General features: G+C 39.7%; 1 protein-coding gene and 2 long non-coding RNA genes across 10 annotated transcripts; 1 reads left to right on the top strand and 2 right to left on the bottom strand.

The window, feature by feature from the left end:
* Window positions 1-3,590: 3,590 nt before the first annotated feature.
* Window positions 3,591-7,246, top strand: FAM103A1 (family with sequence similarity 103 member A1). Of its 8 annotated transcripts, none has more exons than XM_017805182.1 (4): window positions 3,601-3,665; window positions 4,381-4,498; window positions 5,029-5,203; window positions 6,786-7,246. In XM_017805182.1, the coding sequence occupies exons 3-4, from the start codon at window positions 5,037-5,039 to the stop codon at window positions 6,973-6,975; spliced, it is 357 nt and encodes a 118-aa protein (XP_017660671.1). In that variant the 5' UTR covers window positions 3,601-3,665; window positions 4,381-4,498; window positions 5,029-5,036; the 3' UTR covers window positions 6,976-7,246. The 8 variants fall into 8 exon arrangements, with proteins under 8 accessions (XP_017660674.1, XP_017660671.1, XP_017660676.1 ...); XM_017805187.1 differs by having other exon boundaries at window positions 3,615-3,665; window positions 4,381-4,454; XM_017805186.1 differs by lacking the exon at window positions 3,601-3,665 and adding an exon at window positions 3,896-4,037 and having other exon boundaries at window positions 4,381-4,454.
* A 1,274-nt stretch (window positions 7,247-8,520) lies between these two features.
* LOC108492639 lies at window positions 8,521-18,445 on the bottom strand. Its single transcript, XR_001873180.1, has 3 exons — window positions 17,261-18,445; window positions 10,977-11,080; window positions 8,521-8,864 (listed from the first exon to the last, which is right to left on the bottom strand). It is a non-coding gene; the product is annotated as an uncharacterized LOC108492639 (long non-coding RNA).
* A 2,454-nt stretch (window positions 18,446-20,899) lies between these two features.
* LOC108492640 lies at window positions 20,900-22,117 on the bottom strand. The gene is made up of 2 exons (XR_001873181.1): window positions 22,054-22,117; window positions 20,900-21,234 (listed from the first exon to the last, which is right to left on the bottom strand). It is a non-coding gene; the product is annotated as an uncharacterized LOC108492640 (long non-coding RNA).
* Between the last annotated feature and the right edge of the window lie 1,821 nt (window positions 22,118-23,938).

Below are 23,938 nucleotides of genomic sequence, written 5' to 3'. Positions count from 1 at the left end.
AGTTGTTAGAAATGGCGCAGTCTGTTCCTTTATGGACTTCACTTTACAATACCATATGGAGGTGTGTGAAAGACACTGAAGCTCAGTGATACTGTACAATATAACAGCAAAGGCAAAGCAGAGATCTGACAGAATAGCTGCACAGGCTTCAGAGGCATTTGTCAATAGCAGCTGTTGTATCTCCGTCTTTCTTGTTATTTTAGTGAGCTTCATCCAGGCAATAATCCTTTCCAGCCAAAGGAATAAAATCCCATGATGAGAACTGATCTTCTGAGCACAGGAGGTCCTAGAGAAAGAGCACAACCCCTAATATTTCTGCAGATTTGCTGAAAAGGATCTCTGCTTACCTATCTCTCAGTGCAATGAATGATCGAGCAAATACTTGGCGGTCATTAGTTGCTCAGATGGCCCCTGGTGGTCTTACAACAGCCTCTTGTGCCCACGGAAACACAGCTCCCCTTTATGTGTAATCAATAACAAGGCTGCCACGCATGCCCTTTGTACCTGCTGCAACCAGAACAAAAAGTCTTGTTCTTCCTAGCTGTGCCAGACATCACCATTTCTGAGAATAAATTATCTGGGGAATTCAGGTTTCATTGTACAAACAAACCGGGCTTTCGGTTACACTGTAACTGAGACACTGAGAAAAGAATGGGGGGAGAGGAAAATTGGCTGACAGGAAAGCACTGAGCAGTTTCAGCAAGCTAAGAAAAAATCAGAGTTTCGAAGACAAATTTTCACTAAAATATTTTCTGATATATTACTTTATTACTAAAAATCCCCAGGAGCATTCATAACCATCTATGGAGGTTTCTTTGCTTATTTGTTTACAGACAAATATTCCCTCAATCAGACAGGCCCAGATTACAAGTGATGTTAGTTCCTTAGTTGATTTCTCAAGGTAGATATTAACACTGAAGAAAAAGGATTCCTCCTGTTTAAAGATATAGAAATGCACAAAAAAAATGTAGTTCTCCTTTTCTCCTGCTACTGAGATAGACACATGCTGACTTTTCATTAAAAATGTCACAGCTGTCAAGCTCTACTGAGATAGAGCAATGAACCTAGTCTTAAAGAAACAGAAAATTGCAAAAGATAAAAGATTTTAAACAAATAAAACTTGAATAATGTTTTCCTTTTGCTTCTTGGCACAGGTTGGTTATCCTGTAGAGCAGACTTACTTCTTTTCCCAATAAGTGTCTGTAATAACAAGGGCTAGAAATTAATTTTCAAATGAAAGTTGAGTATAATGAAAACACATGAGTCCAGAAGCTGGGAATTCATGTAAAACATCAAAGTCCTGTGACATAACAGCATGAGTTATCAAGGCTAAACAGTTATAAAAAGAACTGGCATTTTCCATTGTTTCAAGGCAAGCAAGACTTTGCTAGTTTTAGCACATATTGCTTTGTTCAGTCAGGAAGATCCATTCTACAAAAATACATTAATTTCTGATAGGCTAAGAGGAACAACTCTTAGTTTAAAATTCAGAAGATAAGACTTCATCTAACAGCACGTTATTTAACATAATGAAATCCACAGGAAAAAAAAGCAAACCCTTTGAAGCTTTATTACACTACAGTAGACTTCAGAGATGTTGATTACAAGATCGTTTTCATACAAAAACAACACATTAATTACCCAGAGAGCCTTGAAGTGAGCAGAAAGATTGCAAGAGTGGATTATCAAGTTTTCAGTCTTGACAGCACTTGGAGCTCGACCTTTCAAGTATTTGGGCACTTACTCTGTAGGTATGTGCTATGTGATGCATTTATGGGGTGCTGAAAGTTCTACTCCGTGACAATATTAATTTTTGAGTGTCTTTATTCCCTAAAAAATTATCTGTCACTTTGTTTTTTTTATATGCAGTTTGAATTTCAGTACATCTACGAGAAAGCTTAGGATATTGGATCATGATCTCCTTCTTGATGTTATAACCCATATAAGGCATAAAGACACATAATGAAAAAAGAAACAAAGCACAAGCATCATGTATATGTATATTATTTAGATAATTATGTGCCATTCTGATTTAGCCATTCCCTGCAAGTGTTTTTCTATGTAGAATATGCTGATGAAAGCATCTCAGCAAAACTGCAATTTGTGAAATACACTGCTCACAGCATTACAGCAGGCCTGTGCCTTCAACAGAACTTATATATATGCTTAGATTATGTACATGATTAACTGTATGGATGACTTGAGTCTGTAATTAAAAGTTTAATATTAAGTTTGGTCTTTTAATGAAAAATGTCACCCATGAAATAGCAGACTAGAGCCTCAAAAACAAAAAAGTGTCTCCTTTTATTAAGGATCATCTTATTAATTTTATGCATGAAATCCTCAGTAGACACACCCAAAACTACAATATCCAGTGATCAAAATGAAACATGTCTGGAGAAGAAATAAAATCCTACTTAATTCTGCCCATTTCAAAAGGGCAGTTGGTAGAACAGGGATTATACGGGGAAAACTTAAGCTAAAATATAATATTTTTCAGCCTCTATGACAATTGGTTTGGTTTAGAACTAGCTATCTAGGCTAAGATATTTGCATTAGGCTGTTTGGACTGAGGTCATCATTTCTATTCTGCAAGTGACAATACACTCCTGCTGTAGGTCACACAGGAGAGCAGATTGTAATTATTGCTGTTTATATCAAACAAAGGGCACTCATTTTGGTCTAATATTTTTTGAGAATTGGATGCCTTTATTGCTGTTGCTGGGGTATTTTGTTTCAAGTGATCTACTTGATTATCAGTTTCTATGCTTTGCTAGTGCCTGCAAGCGATAGAGTCTCTAGCAGAGCTTGTAAAAAACCATTGCTTTCTAAAAGGGTCCTATAAAAAATCCATTTCTCATACATAGCACAAGAGACCATTTAAAAATCATTGGCTTAAGTGTTGTGGAAATTAGCCAGCACTGCAAAGACATCAATGCTGTGGAAACAAGGCAAAAAAGCAGCAGGGACACCAACACCATTTCTGCTACAGGAAGGTCTTGATGCCACCAGTCGTTCCGAGGTGGAGGGTCACACAGCCCCCAATATCACAGATCCTTTAGGCTGCGAGCTGTTCTTAACCACTGTGGCACTTCACAGATGAGCAGTAACAGCCCGGGTGGCAGCAGTACAGGGGGAGGCACAGCTTGGTTGATGGCAAATTGAATATGAGTCAGAAGTGGCCTGGCAGCCAGGAGGGCCAACTGTGTCCTGGGGAGCATCAGGCAAGGCATCACCAGCTGGGTAAGGGAAGGGATTGTCCCACTCTGCTCTCCACCTGGAATATTGGGCAGTTTTGGGCACTGCAATATATTAAGCCATTAGAGAATGTCCAAAGGAGGGCAATGAAGATGGTGAAGGGCTCTGAGGGGAAGCTGGATGAGGAGCAGCTGAGGGCACTTGGTCTGTTCAGCCTGGAGGAGACTAAGGGGAGACCTCATTGCAGTTACAACTTCCTCAGGAGGAGAAGAGGGGCAGATACTGATCTCTTCCCTGCGGTGACCAGTGCCGCAGAAACCTCAATACTATTTACACCAACGTGCTTTGTATCAAACCCTCACTCGCCCGTCCCACCCCCGGGCATGGCGGGGCCCGGCCCGGGGGAAGCGGCGGGGCCCGGCCCGGAAGAGGCGGGATCTGTGAGCGGCTCCGGCGGCTGAGGCGCGGTGAGGGGCGATGGCGGGGGCGGCCGTGGGGGACGAGGGAAGGAGGTGGCAGCCGGCACCCGCTGCCCCCCTCAGCTCTGCCCGGCCTGCCGTGAGGGGAAGGGGCTCCGGCGGGAGCCCCCCTGAGGGAGCCAGTCCGCTCCGTTGCTCGGCGCTTGGCCTGAGGGGGAGGAAGGTGACGGGTGTCCCCGTTAGCGGCCCCCGCGGGATGGGTGTGATGTCAGCAGCACGAACCGTGCGGGGAGCAGCGCCCGCTGCTCGGGAGAAGCTGCAGCGGGAGGTCCCCAGGGCAGCGCTACCCCCGCACCCCGAGCCGGGCTAGACTCGAGGAGCGAAATTCCTTGGAGATGACTTGTAATAAAAACTAACGAGGTTAGCTCATGGCAGAAGAGAGGATGAAGTCACTGGGCATCCTACAGGAATAACTCCTACACCTGGTGCAGGGAGGTGTGCGCTGCGTCATTGGTGGAGGGGGGGCTGCAGATGGGTCTGGAGGCAGCAGCCCCTGCACTGTCCTGGCGAGAGGGCAGTTCGGTCCGCAGGAGTACGGTGCTGATTCCCTGTAAACCCCTCACTTACCTTATACTCGAGCTGCTCATGGGTACAGTGGAAAGAAGCCCAAAATGGGGCTTGGTCAGTGAGGGTACATATTTTACCTCCTGGGGTCTAGGAGAAAAGAGTTTCATCCTTTCTTCCTTCTTTCCTTTCCTTCCAGTTTGCAAAGTGAATAGCGGTCCTGCCAGCAAATCTTTGGGAGACAGCAGAAGAGCTTAATCAGAAAGTCTACAGGCAAAGGCTTTAAATACTCTAAATTACCTGGGGTCGTTAAAACGGTGGGCGTAGAGCTCACTCTGTGTCTGCTATTAGGGCCAGATTTCTTCTGATGGCCAGCACCAGATAGCACCAATGTCCGAAGAGCAAATGCACATATATAAAAATAGGGAAACTAAGGCCTTAAACACAAATTGCATTAGAGAGGCATATTATGAGGTAATTTCACATCCTCTTAGGTGCTGTCCTTTCCCTGAATCAAGTTATTAACACATAAATTATTGCAAACCTCATTATTTTGCTTACCTTCTATGTGTATTTGTAGGCTTTCCATGATACCTTACCTTAGCAAACTTTTCAAGCTGATCATAGTAATGTTTTTCCTGTCAAAAGTGGATTAGGAGTGGTTGTGGAGTGTGTTCTGAAGAAATACTTTTTTCTGTTAATCATATCTGGTGTTTGCCCAAAAATCAGCAACTGCGTTAATCTAAATGTAACTTTTCATTGTCCTTTGTTTTCATTAAGTGGTAGCTGTTACAATGAGAGTCATCATACATTGCTAAAGCCACTTCTGTCGTGTTCACGTTTAAAGTTTTCAGAATGACTTCCTTGGCTGACGTGCCCCCGAATTATGAAACGATGTTTGCTCATCGATTCACATCAGAAGATAAAGAATACCAAGAGTACCTGAAACGCCCTGCAGACCCCCCTCCCATAGTTGAAGAATGGAGAAACAGATCTGGTGGCAACCAGAGAAACAGAGATCGGTACTGATTTTTTTTTAAAATCTTGGTAGTTTCACGAGTATATAGTTAAATGATTATTTATTTCAGAAGAAATCTAGGAATCTGTCCTGTTAATAGAAGTATCTTGTTACTTCATGGGCAACTATGCTTAAGAGAAATAATCTTCCCTGAAAAGTGTTGAGGTTTTATATTTTCTGTGTACTGATAGACAAAATTTTTGCATTGTGTATTAAAGTACTAAATAATTTGATTTTCAGTAAAGAATAAACTGGAACCACTGAACCCATTGCCCTGGGGTTTGTTACTGCTCAGCCAGGAACATTTTTCCAGAGGAGAAAGATGGGAGTTCTGCAAAACTAAGCAGAGTATCTTCTGTTGGATGGTAACTGGAAGTAAAATGTGCAAAGGAACAAGCTAATAGTGTGAATTCTGGACAGCTAGCAACAGATAAACATTTAATTTGTAACCTAAATATTTGCTGTACTTTGTAAGATTAGCCTGTGGTTCTTTTATCTAGTAAAAACGACTGTAAAATCAATCATCCAATCTGTCTAGCAAGTACAATGTTACCTGCCAAAGCAAAATACTTTGAATTATTTATTCAGGATGTAATCACAGCTTTTTATTGAATTTTGCACAGTTACATCTGACGTTTGAGCGACTGAAAACCAACAATTACAGCATATAGTACATGTGGTAATATTAACACCAGCCTTTAATATAAAGTAGTTAAATTCAGCCCATCTAACAATTGGGAAGACTTCTTAGCTCAATATCTAAATAGGATTTGTGCCTTATCTGAAGAAAAGGAGGACAACATTTTAACTTTTTTTCACCTTAGAAGCTTCTAATTAAGTTAAACACAGAATCAGATTCTGTTAAAAAGAAGGTGATTAGAAAAAGGTGATTGTTTAAGGAAATATTCTTAGAAAACTCTGTGGCTCTTTGAACTCTTACATCTACACTGTGGCCATAAAGTTGTCCTTTTGCAAACGTTGTTTGTGTACATCACACCGTTTGCAAACAAAACAACTGTGGGCCAGCTCAAGTGTTGATAGGAATTGAGATACAGTTGAAAAGCCAAAATTTAGACTGAACAATGGCTAAGTACCACTGAGAAGGTGCAGTGTCTTGAGTATGGAAATCTGCGGGAGACTGTGGTGGTGGTATTTTAGCGGTCGCACGGTCGCACGTATCTTAGGGAATGTGCAGATCTCTGTGCTTGTTAAGCCTGCTTTGGTAAAGCTTTTAACCATGAAGGTACTGGATGGAACGTGGCTTTGATACATCTACAGATGGACCTCCTGGTTGATTTTACATATATGGTCTGTTTGAGTCTGTTCAAACTTGCAGCAGTTCACCTAATGCCTGTGAGTACTTTGTATTAGGAAACAGACTGTCCTTAGCAAACAGGGTATTAAGTAAGAAATTCATGACTGATCTCAGATGAATGTAGATGTGTTTTCATGGATTTGTCATAGATAAGTATTTGAGTGTATTACCATTTACATGACAGTTTTAATGAAAACTATGAGTTCATTATCGTTCATCTCTTTAAAACTTCACAATTTATGTCAAAACTCTATATTTCTTTTCATTGCAGGTTTCAAGATGGCAGATATTTTAGAGGGGACAGGTACAACTGGCAAGGTGACTACAGATCTAATCAGAGGCCAGAAAGAGGTTGGGGTAATAACTACCAGCAGCACAGACAAGGACAATACGGCTCATCCCACTACGGACAATACGGCTACAACTCCTACAACCCAGGACCTCGCTACCATCCCTACTGATGTACCTGGGGATTGAAAGTCCAGTAATGCTATGTAATAAATTCAGTTAGCTTTCAGTTTTTTTATTTTTCCACAGTTTTACAGATAACTGAAGAATCAGTCCGTTGCTGTTTCTCTGTAGTGTGAAATGAAAAAGGGAATGCCTGTTACGAATAATAAAAGCGTATTATACAGAGTTTGTTTAGAGTCTGTAGATTTTAGATTAAATTTCTATCTCGTCCTTTTGTCTGAATATGTACTAGTACACACCTTTTGTTCCACCACTAAGATTTCGGTCAGATTTTAGAAAAGAAAACAGGGGAGGATAGCTGTGGTTTGTGTGCAGCCTGTAGTAGTGGCACATTGCCTTAAGATAGTTCTTTTTGAAAATAACTTTTGTCTTTCTGTGGAGAGAAATTCTTAGTTTGGCTTTTGATGGTGAGAATAGTTTGGTTTCACATGCCTTAAAACTGAGAAGAGAGATCCTATTACAGATATATTTTCTGGGGTCAGCATAGTGTCTGTTTACTCAATGGCTTCAATTCATTTGCAGGATTCCTCTTAAAACGTCGTCTGAAAGTTGGAATAAAAATAAGTAGTTAAATATGGCTCTTCTTGTTGTAGCAGTTCAGTGATATATAAGTTTACCTCAGAAGTGGTATCAGATTAATCTGTGTGATCTTAAATAAGTTTGGTATGTACGTGACACATTTTGGAATTCCCATTTTAGTAAACCTGTAAAAATTGACTATATTGTAGTTTGTATAAAATACTTTGTGCATGTTATAGAAGAACCACGATCAGTACTGCTCTGTACTTTTACCTGCATGAGAAAATAGCATAAGCAGAGCAGAGTGTTATTCACTTCTTAGAATTTAAGATTTATGGGGTTTTTTTTAAGTATTCACACAATAAAGGTATAGTTCACATGTAAGGATGTTTCTGAATATTTCTGAAACCTATTTTTCAACCATGCAGGATTGTAACATTGTCACCTTGGCCAACAGCTGCACAAGGGGCTGTACTGACAGATAAGTGTTAATACTGGGCAGCTGTGGTTTTAATGTAGAAGAATGGCCTACTCAGCTGCAATCAGGAGGATGAGACACACTGTGGTTAATTAGAAGTCTGGAGTGTTAATCCACTATCTTACATTCTGCTATAATAGGGTCAGAGTTCTCTATTTCCCCACTTACGTGATAAGCTAATTTGTATCAGGAGAGCAGTGCATGTCTTTCTACTTGACATTTTCTTCAGCTGCTGTACAGAAACAGACTCATCCCTGCTGACTGCTGTAAAAGTCATGGCATTATGTGATAAGGAGCACAAATTAGTGCATCTTGATTTAAAGACAAAGTATAGAAGTCAAAAGCACAGTCCCCCAGCTCATCAGATGCTTTTAAGAGCTAAAGAGTGTTTACTCTTGATCTTAGAAACACTCACTGTATGTAGCTTCTACATGGTGTGTGATACAAAAGCTGACACGAGTGTCTTCACCTACCTAAGTAGGTGCTTTTTGATATAACACTGTTTTAATATGCTACTCCCTGAAGTATTTGCCTCGAATTCAGTTAGAAATCTTTTCATGAGAGGTTTGTTTTTCCTTTAAGGAGTTATACTGGATGAAATGCACTTTTTTAACCCTCATTAATATAGCAGAGCCTTTACAAAGGGAGATACAAAATCATGGTAAATTCTTACCTGCGCACTGTGGAGAAGCTGCAAGTTGGCACAGTGGAATTCCCCTTTTAATGCAGAATCACACGAAGTGCCAAATCCTCCTGACTCCAAGAAGGGAGTGCATGTCTTCCTGCAAAGAGCCTGACACTGCCAGCTATGCCACGGAAGTCAGGCTGTGCCAGGATGTTCTTCCTTACCATCTGGAGTAGCATCTCAGGTTGAAATAAAACCTAGCAGAAGGAACACATTCTGTTTCATCTGTTGCCTTTCCTCAAGCCCAACAACTATTTTATATTATTTTTATTATTTTTCAGCTAGTGAATGAAGAGTCCTAGAATGGTTTGTGTTGGAAGGGACCTTAAAGATCAACTAGTTCCAGTCCTCTGCCATGGGCAGGGACACCTTCCACTATCCCAGGTTGCTCAAAGCCCCATCCAATCTGGCCTTGAACACTTCTAGGGATGGGGAACCCACAACTTCTCTGGGCAACCTGTGCCAGTGTCTCACCACCCTCACAGTAAAGAATTTCTTCCTAATACTGTCTAAAGCTGCCCTCTTTCAGTGTGAAGCCATTACTCCTTGTCCTGTCACTACATGTCATTGTTAAAGTCCCTCTCCAGCTCTCCTGTAGCCCCCTTAGGTACTGGAAGGTGCTATAAGGTCTCCCCAGCTTCTCGTCCTGGTTGAACATCCCCAGCTCTCTCAGCCCATGTTCATGATGGCATGGTGAAGCACTCCTCCAGGGATGTGCACCTAAGCATTCCAAAAAATGGAAGGTGGTGTAGTATTCCAGAAAATGGCAAATCCTATCTACAACGTTGTGGCTGAGCTGTAGAAGCAGATAGATCAGGATGGTCTAGGTGGAAGTTATGAATTACAACCACACATTTTACAGTCTCAGCTGTCTTATTTTGAGTTTCTTGACTATGAGACTAGGAGAGAGACAGGCCAGTGCAGCTTCCCAGCTTGCATTTTTACATTCTTGATTCCATCTGCCTTACCAGTAGAGCTCTCAATTCAACTTTAAGGGCCTGTATTATTTACAAAACTTTTCCTTGGAACAATTATGGCAAGAGTCTAATTTCAAGGGATGTAGGGAGGGGAAAAGAGCACATTGCTAAATAAAGGCATGTCTTGCACCAGACAGAAAGGTAAATAGAATTCAAGATATATTACCTCAGTTTCCACTTCAATGAATTAGTATTTATGGTAAAGTCCAGGCTAAATAAAACCAGTTAAGTGTTGCCTGCAGTTATGGTTTGTGTATCACAGTGTGTTACAGATGACAAAACTGCAGCTGAGTAACTTTAACATTTGCAATTTCGAACACTACAGAAATTGTTTGCTTTAACTATGCTGGAGATTGCAGGGTAAACATTAAATCTGGAATCTGACTTTAAGAGATCTCTTCCATCTGACATTTGCTCAGACATCATTATTATCATGAATAAAACAAAGACAAGGGTTATGTACTAAAAAATGACTGCCACATTACCAAGAGTGTTAACATAAAGTTATGAATAAGGCTTTGCAGCAGTTCTAAATCCATTCCTGAACACATATAGCAATTTTGCATGGATTGTTAATTGATACTGAAGAATAATCATGATAAATTACAGGTGCTGTGGCAAACAACTAAGAAAATTCAATACCTTCCATACAATTTCTTAACTAGCATTTGAAAAAATGCTAAAGGCTTTCAAATCACAGCTAAGCCCCTAGATACTTGAAGGCAAAAGAAAGTGCACAGTAAAAAAAAATATAAAAAAATCTTAGTGTGATTTGTGAGATCCAGTTTTACAGGTTTTCAATGCTATTCAATCTTTATTTTATCCAGTCTCTGCAGCTGGGAATAGAAATGTGCAGATGTGCTTCAAAAGATTAGTTAGAACTGAACTACTTTCAAGAAGCTCTCTAGTAGAGATTTCAGACTGGGAAGACAAATGATTCTGATCCACAGGCACTCAACCTTATCATTACTGACTTTAAGTTCTACAGTCAAGAGACTCTCTAACATATAGAGCCACCTCTCCACCTCTCCTACCTTGCCTATCCCTTCTGAAGAGCTTGTAGCCATCCATGGCAGCACTCCATGTCATTACATGACAAATGTAATTTGCGATATAAATATAATCAACATTCAACTCCTAGAACAAGAAAGATATTTAATCTATGTTTGAATATATTTTAATATATTGCAGGAGTTATTTATTTGAATATATTTAAACTCATACAATTTGCTAATAAATATTCTGCTTAACCCAGAAACATGTCCACATTTGCCTCTTATACTGAGATGCAAGGAGAAAGCTTTTTGTATTAAATAAAATGGAAGATTTTACCTGCCACCAGCCCTATTCCTTAGGGAAAACAAAAATCTCTGAATTACACAACTCTGGGGAATTTTGCTGGCTGGCCCAATTGTGCAGTCATACCTTCTCTAACTCTGAAAAACAAAAGGGTAGGTAGGAACATGAAGCACGAAGGAAGGGAAAACAGGACTGCTCCCTACAGCAGCTACTGACTGCCTTGGGAGCAATTTAACAAAACTGCATCTCCCTTGCCTTTCATTTGCCAATCAGGAGAAATTACTGTAATCTGTCCCCTTGTCCCTGTATGTTAGAAGAGAGCTGCATAACCCTGCTTGAATTATGCACAGTGCTGATACTCTAATGCCCAGGAGCTAAGCAAGATTATAGGGCAGATCAGGTTTCCCTGAAAGCACCTAGGAAAAATGCAGCTTGATTCGAGACACACGGAGGCAAATCAGGAGATCAAAACTGAATCCAGCGGCTCCAGCACTGCCAGGAGAGCTGATGGCAACCGTACTGTGGTGGTGCACAATGATTTTGCCTCTCAAGAGGCTTATTTTTTTATTAGGCCCTGCAGGCTGGAATGTATTTTTGTGTTTACCATGGCCTATATTTTTCTTCAGAAAGCCTGGATTGCACTTAGTGGCTGTCAGTCCTCATTTGCTTGTGTGAAACAGCAATGCCAAAGTTACTTCTACAGAGCTCACCCCTGACTTTCCAAGTACTGTGCCCTGTTAAAATGCAAATCTATTACAAAAGACGGTGGAAGTTGCTAATAACTATGTTTTACTCCAACTCTAATAAAACACACAATAGGGTAAATCATATCAGTGCTTACCTTCTGTGTTATTTGTGACTAGCACAAAAACAAATTACTGTTGTCTTTATCCTAACACAGAGACCTTTTTTTTTTTCAAATCATATTTCAACAGCTGGATGACTCCACCAGCATGGTCTGCCTTCTATTGTCTTTTTTTTTTTTTGTTGCATATTGTATAATTCAAACTTTGCTTCATTAATAAAAGATGTCTCAATAACAAGGATCAAAGCTGCTCCTGTTCATTGTTTGAAGAAAAAAAAAAACTTATCTATTCAAGAGATGAGTTCAAGTCAGGAAAATAATGTAGTTATTTGTTATACAACTACAAAAATAATGAAGGCTCAACCTCATCCACAAAAAAATATTCTTCAAGGATTTAAGCAGAATCTTTAAACAGAGACATGTTACATGTTAAAAAATGATTAAGAGACTAAGCTTTTTCAATGCTCTTGTTCCATGTGAGGAAAGACAATTTGGTATTTATATATCCACATAAATTACTTAAGATTATAATCAGTACTGTCGAGATAAAGGTTAAAAGCCCAAGCACACTGTAAGATGTTTCATACAGCTTTTGGCCAGGTTTAGCATGATCAGAAAGTGGATGCTTTTTGTCCAAAGTCATGTCTGAAGTTTATTTCTGAACAAATGCTTGAAATGATACATTTTTCTATTGAAAATGTGCTCAAGAAAAATAAACAGTAATAACTGCCAAAAACAACCAGCCCCAAATAACTACATATTCTTTTTACACAACAAGAAAATTATTTTTTCCATAGCAAAGCCCTGGTTTTCAGTCATCATGTCCTCTTGATTTAAAAGTCCCACTGAGATCTAAACCAAAGTATATTTAAGAATATTGCTTCAGTGGTTTTAAAGGTATGAGCATTTAAATACAGCACAGCAAACCTCTGGAGCTTAGATCAGTTTAGTGCAAGAGCTCTGTGGGGACACACATTCTTCTCAGGTCAAGCTCATATTACTCAGTTACAAGCCACACACTTGGAACACCCACTCTGAAGGGAGCTGATGGAGCATCAAGCCTGGGGTACCCATCTGCTCCTCTAAACCCCAGCTACAGCTAAACTCCTGTAAGAATGTAAAGGAGCTTTACCCTAAATTGCCAACATAGGCAAATCCTATTTTTCCATCACTGCAGCTCAGAGGATGCTTCCATCAGAAGAATCAATTTTATTTTTCTTACGTTCTAAGAGAAGATGGGAGTGGAAGGGTACATTGTACAGCCCAGGCAGTGAAGGGAAGGAGCATGGCTGAGCTAAAGGAGTGTTTCATGGCTACTTCCTCATGTATTCTGCAGAGGAGAGTAAGTGTTAAGATTTGACTGCTGGTCATCAATTGACTTTATGGCCACAGCACAGCCTGGGGGGAGGGGAAAAAACCCCAAAATTAAAAAAAAATAAAAATAAAAAAGACAAATTCCTTCCTCCACAGACTCCAGGGACCTCCCATCACAGAACAAGCCTGCAGAATGCAGAATCTGGAAGCAGTTAAGCAGCTGGCTCATTACACTGGCAGAGTTTAAGACCTTAAGTAAGGTGGACAGATGCAAGGGACAATAAACAAATCGCTATTTATCACATATCCTGCAGTCTGGGTAAATCCAATTGAAGAACCTCTTTAGACCTCACCAGTAGGATTTTAGTTTCTAGAGACAAAATGGATTTAGTGCCAGGTAATAAAAGGTCAGCCTAATCTTATTTCACACCTGCATTAGACATATTCTTACTACTGACCTAAAAATTTTTTTTTAATCTGATACTGCTTTTACTCTCTCCTTCCTACCCAAGCACCAGGCTGCTTATGTCAGATATATCTGTTTTACTAGTTCATCGTATTCTTGAGCACTTCTGAAGACAAGACCTTTTAAAGCTACTTTAAAATTCTAAAAAGACAATTTTGCCACGGCTCCAGTCATGCTTTCTGAACTAAAAAGAAAGCGAAAAGGATGTTTTCAAAAATAGAACCAGACATGTGTGTTACATGCTCAGCTACAAATCACATTTAATGCTTTTGTGTCTCAGTTTCCATCTGTAAAACTGTGGTTGTCTGCCCTGTTTTCCTCCTCTGTGCTCTGCATTTTGGCTACAAAACCTACCAGGCAGGGGCTACTCCATATAAAGCATAGGTCTGGTTTAAAAATCTCAGCTGGGGTCTGATGTCCCAGCACAATGCATTAGAAACATTCTGGTGAGCAAATTAAATTGTTTGCTGATTTTTAAATGTTTTTTTTACTAAACCCAAAGATACTATGAAGGCAGTGACTTGATTTAAACACTGTCTTTACATCACTCCATAGTTATATATAGCATATATGTACGGGATTCTGTGGCCTAGGAAGCTCTCAAAGCAAGACCTACACTAAAAAATAAGTGATTCTAATGCTACAGGTGTAGTAGAAAAGACCTTAAAAAATTTAAGTGGCATAAAGACAGTCTCATCATAGCTAAGAGGTACGTGTAATCCAATTTGATAGTTAGCACTGAATTTTATAGAGGTGAATTAAAAATGAGAGGGCAATCTATGCAGACTGGATTCCACATCAATAAAACTTGTGACAGTTACTGTATTGAATGTGCTATTCATGTATATTTAATTGATTTTATAAACATTCTCACACACACCATACAATCACTGCAAGGGTGAGCAAAATTCCAGTCTTGTAAGTATTACAGTGCTTGCTTTTTTAAAAAAAGAAAGAAGTTGATGCAAAAATGTTAATGCAAACAACTAGAATTACATAGTTAAACATCTGAGTTTCAAAAAACATAAAAGGTAAAGTTGTTCTTTGCATCTACAGCAAAAGAAAATAAAATACAGTGCTGAGGGAAGGAGTGGATGGGTCAGCTGTCATGGAAGAGGGGATGCAGGAAAAGGAAAGAGAAGAGTGATAGAGCAGCCATTGCAACAAATATGCCTTATCAGGAATAAAAAACCTTGTTCTAGAGGAGTCTATTGAAAGTTCAGTGTCCTTAGTAGCTGAGAGGATGAAATCATCTGACTGAAGATAAAATACAAATCTATTTAAAAGCCATTTGTAATTGATGAGAACTGGAAGACAAAGATGGCATCACACCCTGTTGGCAAGAGAATTCCTCCATATGGCATCTATTTCTCATTAATGCTCTGGAGGAGGATCCTAGACATCCCAGCAGGTCCCGTTGTGACTTTGGATTCAAAGCTGTCCACATACTCAGCTGTTCTCTGGCTCAACTCCACTTTTGCTGCACATGCATATGGCACACAGCAGTGCTACAGGACATGGGCTGGTCAATGGCTTCTGACTGTTACCTTCTGTCTCTTTAGATCACACCTCCCATACAATGGTTTAAAAGGCAGAAACACGTCTGTAACCAAGACATGGCTCAGAAAACCTTCTCAGGCTCTTCACATTTTCTGCTATTAGTATAGCAACTTCAAGGATTGCTACAAAACACTAAGAATTGTAACACACAGAAAAAGGAAAGGTAATCTTAACAAGTGAAGGTCAACTAATTTTTGATTATTCCCAAAGTGAGCATCAAGACAACCAAAATGTCAATCCTGAGGTAAAACCACATCAAATATCTGCATCTTGCTCAAAAATTGAGCATGGCTTTAAAAGAGTGTCTTATCAAAATGAAAAATTCTTTACTCCCTGTCCATCACCATCCTCTTTCACTCTACCTGTTGGGATGCCTCCATACACAGAACATTTGTAGTTGGGCTTGTGGTCATTTGCCCAGTCCAATTTTAGGTGAATTGAGGGACAGATTTTCCACACTTCCCTCTAAAAGCTATTCTCTGAACCTCTAGAGCTCATTGCCAATTCCTTCTTTCTTAACGGGAAGCTCTTCTTCCTCTACACTGTTTAGCATCAGGTATGGATTGGTTATTTTGGGACAGCTTTATTGTGGAACAGCATGTGGCAGTGACCTTATAGTATTTTTGTCTGCACTGCCTGGAATAAAAGCAGCCTATTCAGAGATCCCAGCTGAGCTCAGGAGAGTCCAGGATCCTTACAGCATCTACCAAAATCTCCACTGAACACTCCTACTATCGTTTGCAGGAGGCAAGTGGAGTTTAATATGGCAGTCTCAGGGAACCACACAAGAGTGTCTCAGCTTCAACAGCTGAGAGGAGCTTATTAAAAATAGAAAATTACTGTAGGTATTAAAAATCATTGCCACCTCACTAGGCATTGTCTGGGTTAACACAGATGGGGTAGAGAACACTACAGACTTGAAAACCAGGAAAACAAAGCATAGAATTTACTTGAATTCCTATGGAATAAGCTGCTAAATAAACCACATTTTTTTCTGTGAGCACAACAGATGTAAATATATAGGAGCAGTCAGTCCACTGCACGTGCTGAGAATCTAAACAAATGTTACAATGCATGAAGGATTTTGTGCATGTAACATCTGCATCACAACCGGGGTGGGGAAGGGCCACGCTGGGTCTGCTGCTGCCAAGGCTGGCAGTGCCCTGTGTGTCCCCGTGACATTGCCGGCCTGCAGGCAAAGCTGGAGAGTGCACAATTTGGGAACAGGGCTGATTATCTGCCAGCAGCTGATAAACTGCAGCTTCCCATGCAGTAACAGCAAGGCCTTCTGTTTTAGGTAGCAAAACGCTATAGAGGAATCACTGATCTGTAGTTATGATTTTATTTAATTCAGACAATTGTTTACTTTGTGTCCACATCTTACTCCATTTCCAAGTCAAATTAGCACATCACTTCAGGTTAAGATAAGCAATACATCCTGAATACTGATACAGGCCAGAATGTGATTATAGTAAACTCAGTTTATAAATCTTCTTCATTGGCTCTTTGTCAGGAAACTTCACTATACACAAAAGGAAACAAAGGAATAAACCAAAGACGGTATACTTAAGGAACAATTTAAATGGGTATTTTAATTCACATTTGTAGCCTTCTAAGAGCTTTCAAATTTATATGGCTTTAAATGATAATGATTTTGACAAAAACATTTTTTCCTCTGTGAAAGGTATTAACAGGAAATTGAGAAGCTGAAGGAAAATGAAATTGCATTTTTCACACTTGTGATGAGCCTATTCTAACAGCAGTGGGAGAGGTATTTATCATGCATAGCCTATCCTCCTCTTTGGATGCTGTCTTCCAATTTGGACGGCAAGCACTGCATGTTAGAGGATCATTAACCAGGGTCATGTATATCATCTCTCCCTCACAAATGAACACTGTAAACACTGCAACAGCCACAGAGACACTGTATAATCAGGGCCCAATGTAGACTTTGTGGCTCACATAAGACAAAGTAGACAGACTAAACTACACAAATGAAAACTATTTTTCCCTAAGACATACCCATCCCAAAGCAAGGGCAAGGCAAGGGTCTCACAGCTGCTGCAAGGCTCCTTGGAGCTGGTCTATCTCATGTGCAAAACAGAACCTACAAAGACACCTCCGGCCCTGGGGAACCCTGCCACCAAGTCTTAGCACAACCAATACTATTACCTGGCTTCCAGATGGACAGTGTTCTTATCCCTTGGATTACACAAAGTTTCAAGCACATGACAGGAGCTTTACCCTGTGAACACATATGAAAGAAGACGGGAGGTAAATACCACCTCACACAAACCATGATGTAGGGACTGAGTATTGTTTCATGAACAAAGGTCTGGGCCATAGAGCTGCATCACATACTGCTTTCTCATCTGCACACCACAAAAAAGTTTGAAATAGTGTCATAACACTGGCTGCATAGGTTTATAAAGCAATCAGATCCCATGGTGAGAGGTATAGAGGTATACAGAAGCATTGCTTTCTTCAAAGTTATATTCCTGTCTCTGGGCACTAAATGCAGTATCTCTGACTACTACATGCACTACTAAAATTACAAGGAAACTAATTTTTGAAACTGAATTAGTTCCTAGTTAGTTTCTCCCACATAAACCTGTCCTTCAAATGGTGCTCTTGACCCCTGGCATTTTGGAAAACACTTTAGGTTCCTCTTTTTGCCATAAAAGAGGGGAATGCAATGCCTGCAGCAGTGAAGAAAAGGGAGCAAGATTTTCACCTCCTTCCAGGAGTCTCATGATCTACTTTTAAATCTTTTTCCATTACTATTTAATGGTATTATAATTACTGTTAGTCTCTAGTGTTCAGAATAATCACAAAACAAATACAACCTTGATTATGCTCTTATTATTATTTGTATTACAGTGACAACAAGAGACTTTGAGCTTTACCAGAGGAACAGAGGAATGTGCATCTCCAAGAAACCACATCTAATCTAGAATGAGAATTTGTAGGTTATTACAAAAAACAGAAAAAAATGGGGGAAAGGGATAAAACAAAGAGGTTGCTATACCTAGTTTATCTGCTCTTATTTGCTTACTTTAGAAGTCTGACATTTTTCTTTCAAAAAGGTTCTGTCCTTCAGAAAACTGGACACATATATAGATATAAGATAATATAAGACTTATAAGATAACCAGCAGTCCTATTCTCTACAGTTGGCTCAAACCTTATTATTAAGGACAAGTTCTTCTCTAAAATCCTTAAATGCAGCCACCTCCCTGCTGCCACTCCAACATTCACAACAGTCTTGATAGCTTATTCTCTTGTGCCAACCCTCTCTCCAGTCACACTTTTTTGTTGCAAATAAGAAGTCTCAGATTTATTTATCCTCTAAAACTGTGGGCTGTATTTATCCTCTAAAACTGAACAGGCATGTAGCAGTACACCAAAGGCTCCTTTGTGAAGAAAGTATATAATTTGGAAGACAGATAGAAGGTTGTCTCTTCTGCTCAATGCTGTTCACAGACAGCAAAGCAAAGGAAAATAAGTGCTTGATTTACTCTCTCACATACTACACTATCCAGTGAAGCAGCTAATTAGAAGACCTAATTTAAAGCATTTCCAAGTGATTTCATTTAAACCATGAAGTGTCACCCTCTTTTGGTATTTGTACTTTTGCAGCAGTGAAAATTCATATAGCAGAGGGGCTAGGTCTGAAATTCAGAGATGAAAGGTGCCAATGATGGGTATGAATTTCTCCAAGTTCAAATTTGTTTTTAATTAGAGTCTTAACGCTTTTTTTTCTGACACAGAAATAGAAGAACATGTCTCATATTTTGGCACAATTTTTAATACAGTCCACAGTTCTCTTCCCCTTCAGAGCCAACTCACCGTATCCACCAACCTGAATGAGCATTTCTGGCAGCAGCTCCTTCTGCTGCCAAAGGCTGGAGGTTGGGCTCCCAGGGCTGCCAATTCAGCATAATGGAAACCTGTGGGAGATCTCACAATACTTTGGACAAAGCTCTGCAGATAAGACAAGACCCTGGGAGCTGCAGTTGGCTGACTCTGGCGTTAAAGAGATGTGCCAGCCTCTCACAGCAATTACAAAGTGTTAGTCCTGCCCTGCTGTGAGAGGTAATAGTTCAGTCACCAAAATGAAAAAATACTGGCAAGATGTGGCTGCCTTTGTAGAATCAATTTACTTAAATGAGACAGGAAGGCAGAATAGATGAAATACTTACAAGCGGCTCACCAACCATTCCATCTGAATTTGTATTTTAACCCAACACCAAGCACATCAATTGATGCTCTTTCCATATTATGCATTTATGACCCTCACATGAACCTATAATTTCAGAAGATCAATCTTTCCTTCCAGAAAATTTCAGATTGGCATTTAAGAGCTCAGGAGTCACACCAAGAGTGCCACAGGTAATATAATTTTCCCACCTAGATTCACAGATTGCAAGTAAAAAATAACTGTGAAAGTTATATTGCAAATTATTAGATTTACAGTCTGTGAAAACCTAACAGTTTTTTCCCATTCTGACTTGAGTGCTAAACAGCAGAGCAGGTGCCATAAAACATCTAGAGTCTATCACACCCTCTATTCTGTGCATCGTCCTTCCCAGCAGAGCTTAGGACATGCAGCAAATCTGCTCCTAGTCCAATAAATTAACCTTTGATTAACAAAATTGTTCCCTTTCTCTCCCCTCCTGCTCCCCATGTTTTATTTTCTTTATTTTTGGATTTGAGTAGTTCCCTTATTATGCAAAACCAGGAATCAAACAAACGAGGCCTGTTTCTTCTGAGAATTTAATCAAGGTACCTCACACTGGATAACCATAGGGTAAAGCCTAAAACCCAGCCTGAAAATAGCTAAGGCCTGAAAATAAATTAACAGGAATTGCTTATTTAAGTTTATAAGTCCTAGTGTGTAAAACTTGGAGCACTTCACTAAATTCCTCTCCAAGTAAAAAGACCAAAAGCCTGAAGTGAGCAGAAATTATACACAGCTCAGAAATCAAAGGTTTTCTATAGAAAAGGTTGTTAAACACCATTTTTCATAAAACATGCTCTAGTGGAACTTTTCTTCACAGCCTTGTGACATGAAGAGTGGCACAGAAAATCTTCTGTTTCTTGTGGAGGCCTCCCTTAGAGCAAAATCAAGAGGAAAAAAAAAGTACATTCAGCTTTGCAATGGCAACCTCATTAAACTGGCAGAAAGGCTTGTGGCAAGCTCTGGTATTACACATTCTTTTTGTCTTTAAGTGTGTAATGTGCACCAACACCTCTTCTGACAGATTGCCATTACTTACTTTTGCATATTTAGGATTCATATATTTTTCAGACTACTGAAAGTTGTCTTTAATTAGATCTTACACCCTCTCTGCTTTTACATATACTGGTATTTGGCTTCTGAAAGACAGGCCTTGCCTTGCATCCACAATTTAACAACAGATATAGTCAAATTAGTGTTTTCAGATGTTCTCTTTTCACATGTATCTTCTGCCAGAAATATTGCCTGGCATGGTGTTAAATAAAGAAAAAATTTTATTCTAGCTGGTATGTGACATCAATCACAGCAAACAGAAGTCACACACTTTGAGAACATCATTATAAGCTGATCATCTTTTAAAAATATTTAACAAAAAGCTCCTGGGTCTGCTTTAGCAGCTGAATTTGAACTCAGCAAGAAAGCGACTGAGCAGAATCAGACATTCTCATTAAGTGAAATTAGCCAAGTGCAATTTGGCTGGCTGGTTCCCTCTATGTATTAGCATTTGTATTCAGCCAGTGATGAGCTTAATCGAGTTTTTCGAACAAAAAGAAAAAATCTCCCCCAAACCCATAAACTATCAGGTTTATTAGTAACAGTTTGCACTTCCATTGTAAAAAGGCAGTTAAGAAACTGAAGAAAATTGTCTGTTCAGAAGTGTATCCCAGTAGCTAACAGCAATCTTTCCTCATAGCAGGAACATGACCTCACCTGTGTGCTGCCTGATTGCTATCAGATTTACTGAAGACAAAAGGAGACGTTCCATTAAAGGGCACATGCCAGGAGGCTACACAGAGCTGCTACAGGGCCTCACTGGAAGGGACAGGTTTGCCCTCTGATTGCAGAGATTGTATCACAAGGTCTTTGCCCTCCTTGCACAATGAATGCATCTCAAAGAGCTGTCAGGCCTGAAACACAGAAAAAGAAATGCAGTGGCATCTGAGGAGATAAGAGTCAGCATCGGCTGACGTGACAAATAAAGAGTAGAAACAACCCCAGGGAGCCTGATCCTGCTGAAGGGCACTTCCCTGAAACAACAGCAGCAGAACTGAACATGAGAGGCAACAAGAGGGCATAGGAACCCAGGACCCAAATGTGGCAGGAAGGTGTGTGCTGATATCACTATAAAATGTAACCTCACAGACCTGAACATCAGAAGAGAAGCAAAAAACTTTGTAGATTTTTTAAGACAAGCTATGGAAAGTAGCACTGCTAAAAACCAAAAATGGTTCCATAGAAATAGCTTGTTTTATAAAATTCAACGTAGCAATGCCCCTGTCAGACAGCTGGGCACCATGTATGTTCTCAAATCCATTGGGAGCTCTGAAATTTGTTATAAATTATGCCTCAATGCATCCTGGTTTGCAAAGCATTACAGCAACAAAACCTGGCCAAAGAAACAGCATGCTGCAGCCCCTCCCACGTGCACTGCACACCTACTACGTGTTAGAAAAAAGGCAACTTACTGACAATCACGCCAGAATTACAGTTTGTAACTCCAGTTATTCTCTTAAGGGAAACAACTGCTTTTTCTGAGCAGCATGACATGAGGCTTTGAGCCTCTGTTGTTCTTTTTTTTTCCTTGGGTCTATAGTTAACTGCTCTCTTTACAGCACATTTCTGTACTGACCAACTGCTAAACTGATACTCAATATATTTTCCTTTCCACCTGCCATGCTTCATATTTGAAAACTCAATGTTATTTAAACAACATTTCAAAAACTTACCCTCAGGCTGTAGTAAGATGGTATGGTGGACTACTTCATCACTCCAATTTCCTCAGCTCTTGAAACAATGCAGGATCAAATAAATGCTGCATTTATAAATGAAAGTAAATTCTTCTGGCTCAGCAACAATTACTTGAAAAGCTTAGAAAGGACCAGGAAGAAATTAATTCCCAGTACCTCAGAGAAGTATCACACTCCTCCTTTCAGGCAAGTATTTAATTTCTTCAGCAGTTGTTTGACTGTTTATTGTGCCTCAGTTATATTAACAGCACCCTGCCCCAAGTGCAGCCCCTTCCTAGAGAATAATAACCAGGACAGGTTTTACATGTGGGTAAAGCACTGTGTTGCCCAAAGGAGTGAGGGGAGCTTATTTTTATAATAGTCAATATGGCAATGAATCATCCTCCCTAGAGAAAGACTAAAAACATTAAGAGGAGAATACAGTAGGTTGAAGCAAAAAAAAAAAAAAAATTAAACTCAGCTGATTCAAGTTTTACACATGCAAATAAACATAGTGAGACAGGAAACAGCGAGATGTGAAGTGCTGAGCAGGAACTCAGGTGTATCTGTCTTCCTGGAAGCTGAAAGAAGGAAGATATTACAACTGTGCTTTCTGCTAAATTGCTGCTGCCAGTTATTGACAAAGTTGTCAATTATCCAGGATTATTTAGACAGATGATACCTGAAGAAATGGGGATTTAGAAACACTTGGGACTAAAAGGAGGGATAGGAACGTGCTGCAGATGATAAATGGAGTGGATTGTAAGTAAAAGAGCAAAGAGGCCAGTTTCAGAGGGTATAATTAAATATCCTTAATTAGCATATTAAAGTACTGCAGTAAAGCCATATACTTTCAAAGCTGGATTTTAGAAAATAAATGTAACTGAGTGGATGAAAGACTAAGAACCTTCTGCCATAAGACTGGCATGGAATTTACTCAGATAACTTCTATTCTGCTAATGTTAAACAACTTAATTATATTTTAAAAAATCCACTGACTGCCTAGGTCTGCAAGCAGCAAGATATTAAATCACCATTAGATAGATTTTACTGAAATTGGTCAGACCATGCATTAGGGAAAGAGGACAGTGCTTGAGTCAATAGTAGAATTTCAAGTAGTTGAGTAATCATGTAGCTTAATGCACATGGATAAAGCAGGGACCAAGAAGTAAAAGGAGGGTAGCAACTGGCACCACAATGTTTTTAAATTGGTCTAGGAATAAGAGTTTATTTTGAGCCAGGGTTTGAAAGTGTTTTGAAATTCCTGGACAAAGCTTCTTACAATATCACATAGCTCTGCTCTCTTAAAAACATACTCTGCTGGAGTAAGGGATATGTGCTACCACAATTTTCTCAACAGAATGAAAGACATTTCACTGTGTTCATGAAGAGACAGTTGACAGGTTAGGATTTCAAGGCAAGATTTGAAGGAGGCATAAATAACAGATTTGGCTTTGACCTGTTCACACAAGTTTCTTAACTCTTCTCTACCTCACTTTTGATATACCATGGACCAGCAGTTCCTGCCTCCCAGGCATTTCAACAGGATACATATATCCACAGTTAAGATACTAGGGATATAACTGGAAGACTGCATGAAACACATTGATAGAAGAGGTTCTCAGATATTATATATGGCAACACCCCAGTGTTATTTATACTACCCTTCTAAAATACTTTTGGTTACTCTTATTTAAAAAAAATTCTCCGTTCCCAGCACGTAAAGGCTTTATTTGTCACACTACTACTTTTCAACCCTTCACTGATTAGGAGACACAGACACAGAATTCCAGTTGAAGGTGTTTAGGAAAGGTGAAGCCTCCAAAGCAAAAGTTAGCAAAGGCTAGGCAGAACGTGTTGACAATATAGATTAAACTGGCTACTG

This window comes from Lepidothrix coronata, unplaced genomic scaffold (genome assembly GCF_001604755.1).
Source record: "Lepidothrix coronata isolate B3197 unplaced genomic scaffold, Lepidothrix_coronata-1.0 Scaffold11, whole genome shotgun sequence".
Taxonomy (NCBI): domain Eukaryota; kingdom Metazoa; phylum Chordata; class Aves; order Passeriformes; family Pipridae; genus Lepidothrix; species Lepidothrix coronata.
The sequence above is the reverse complement of the archived record's forward strand: the minus strand, read 5'-3'. Positions and strand labels throughout refer to the sequence as shown.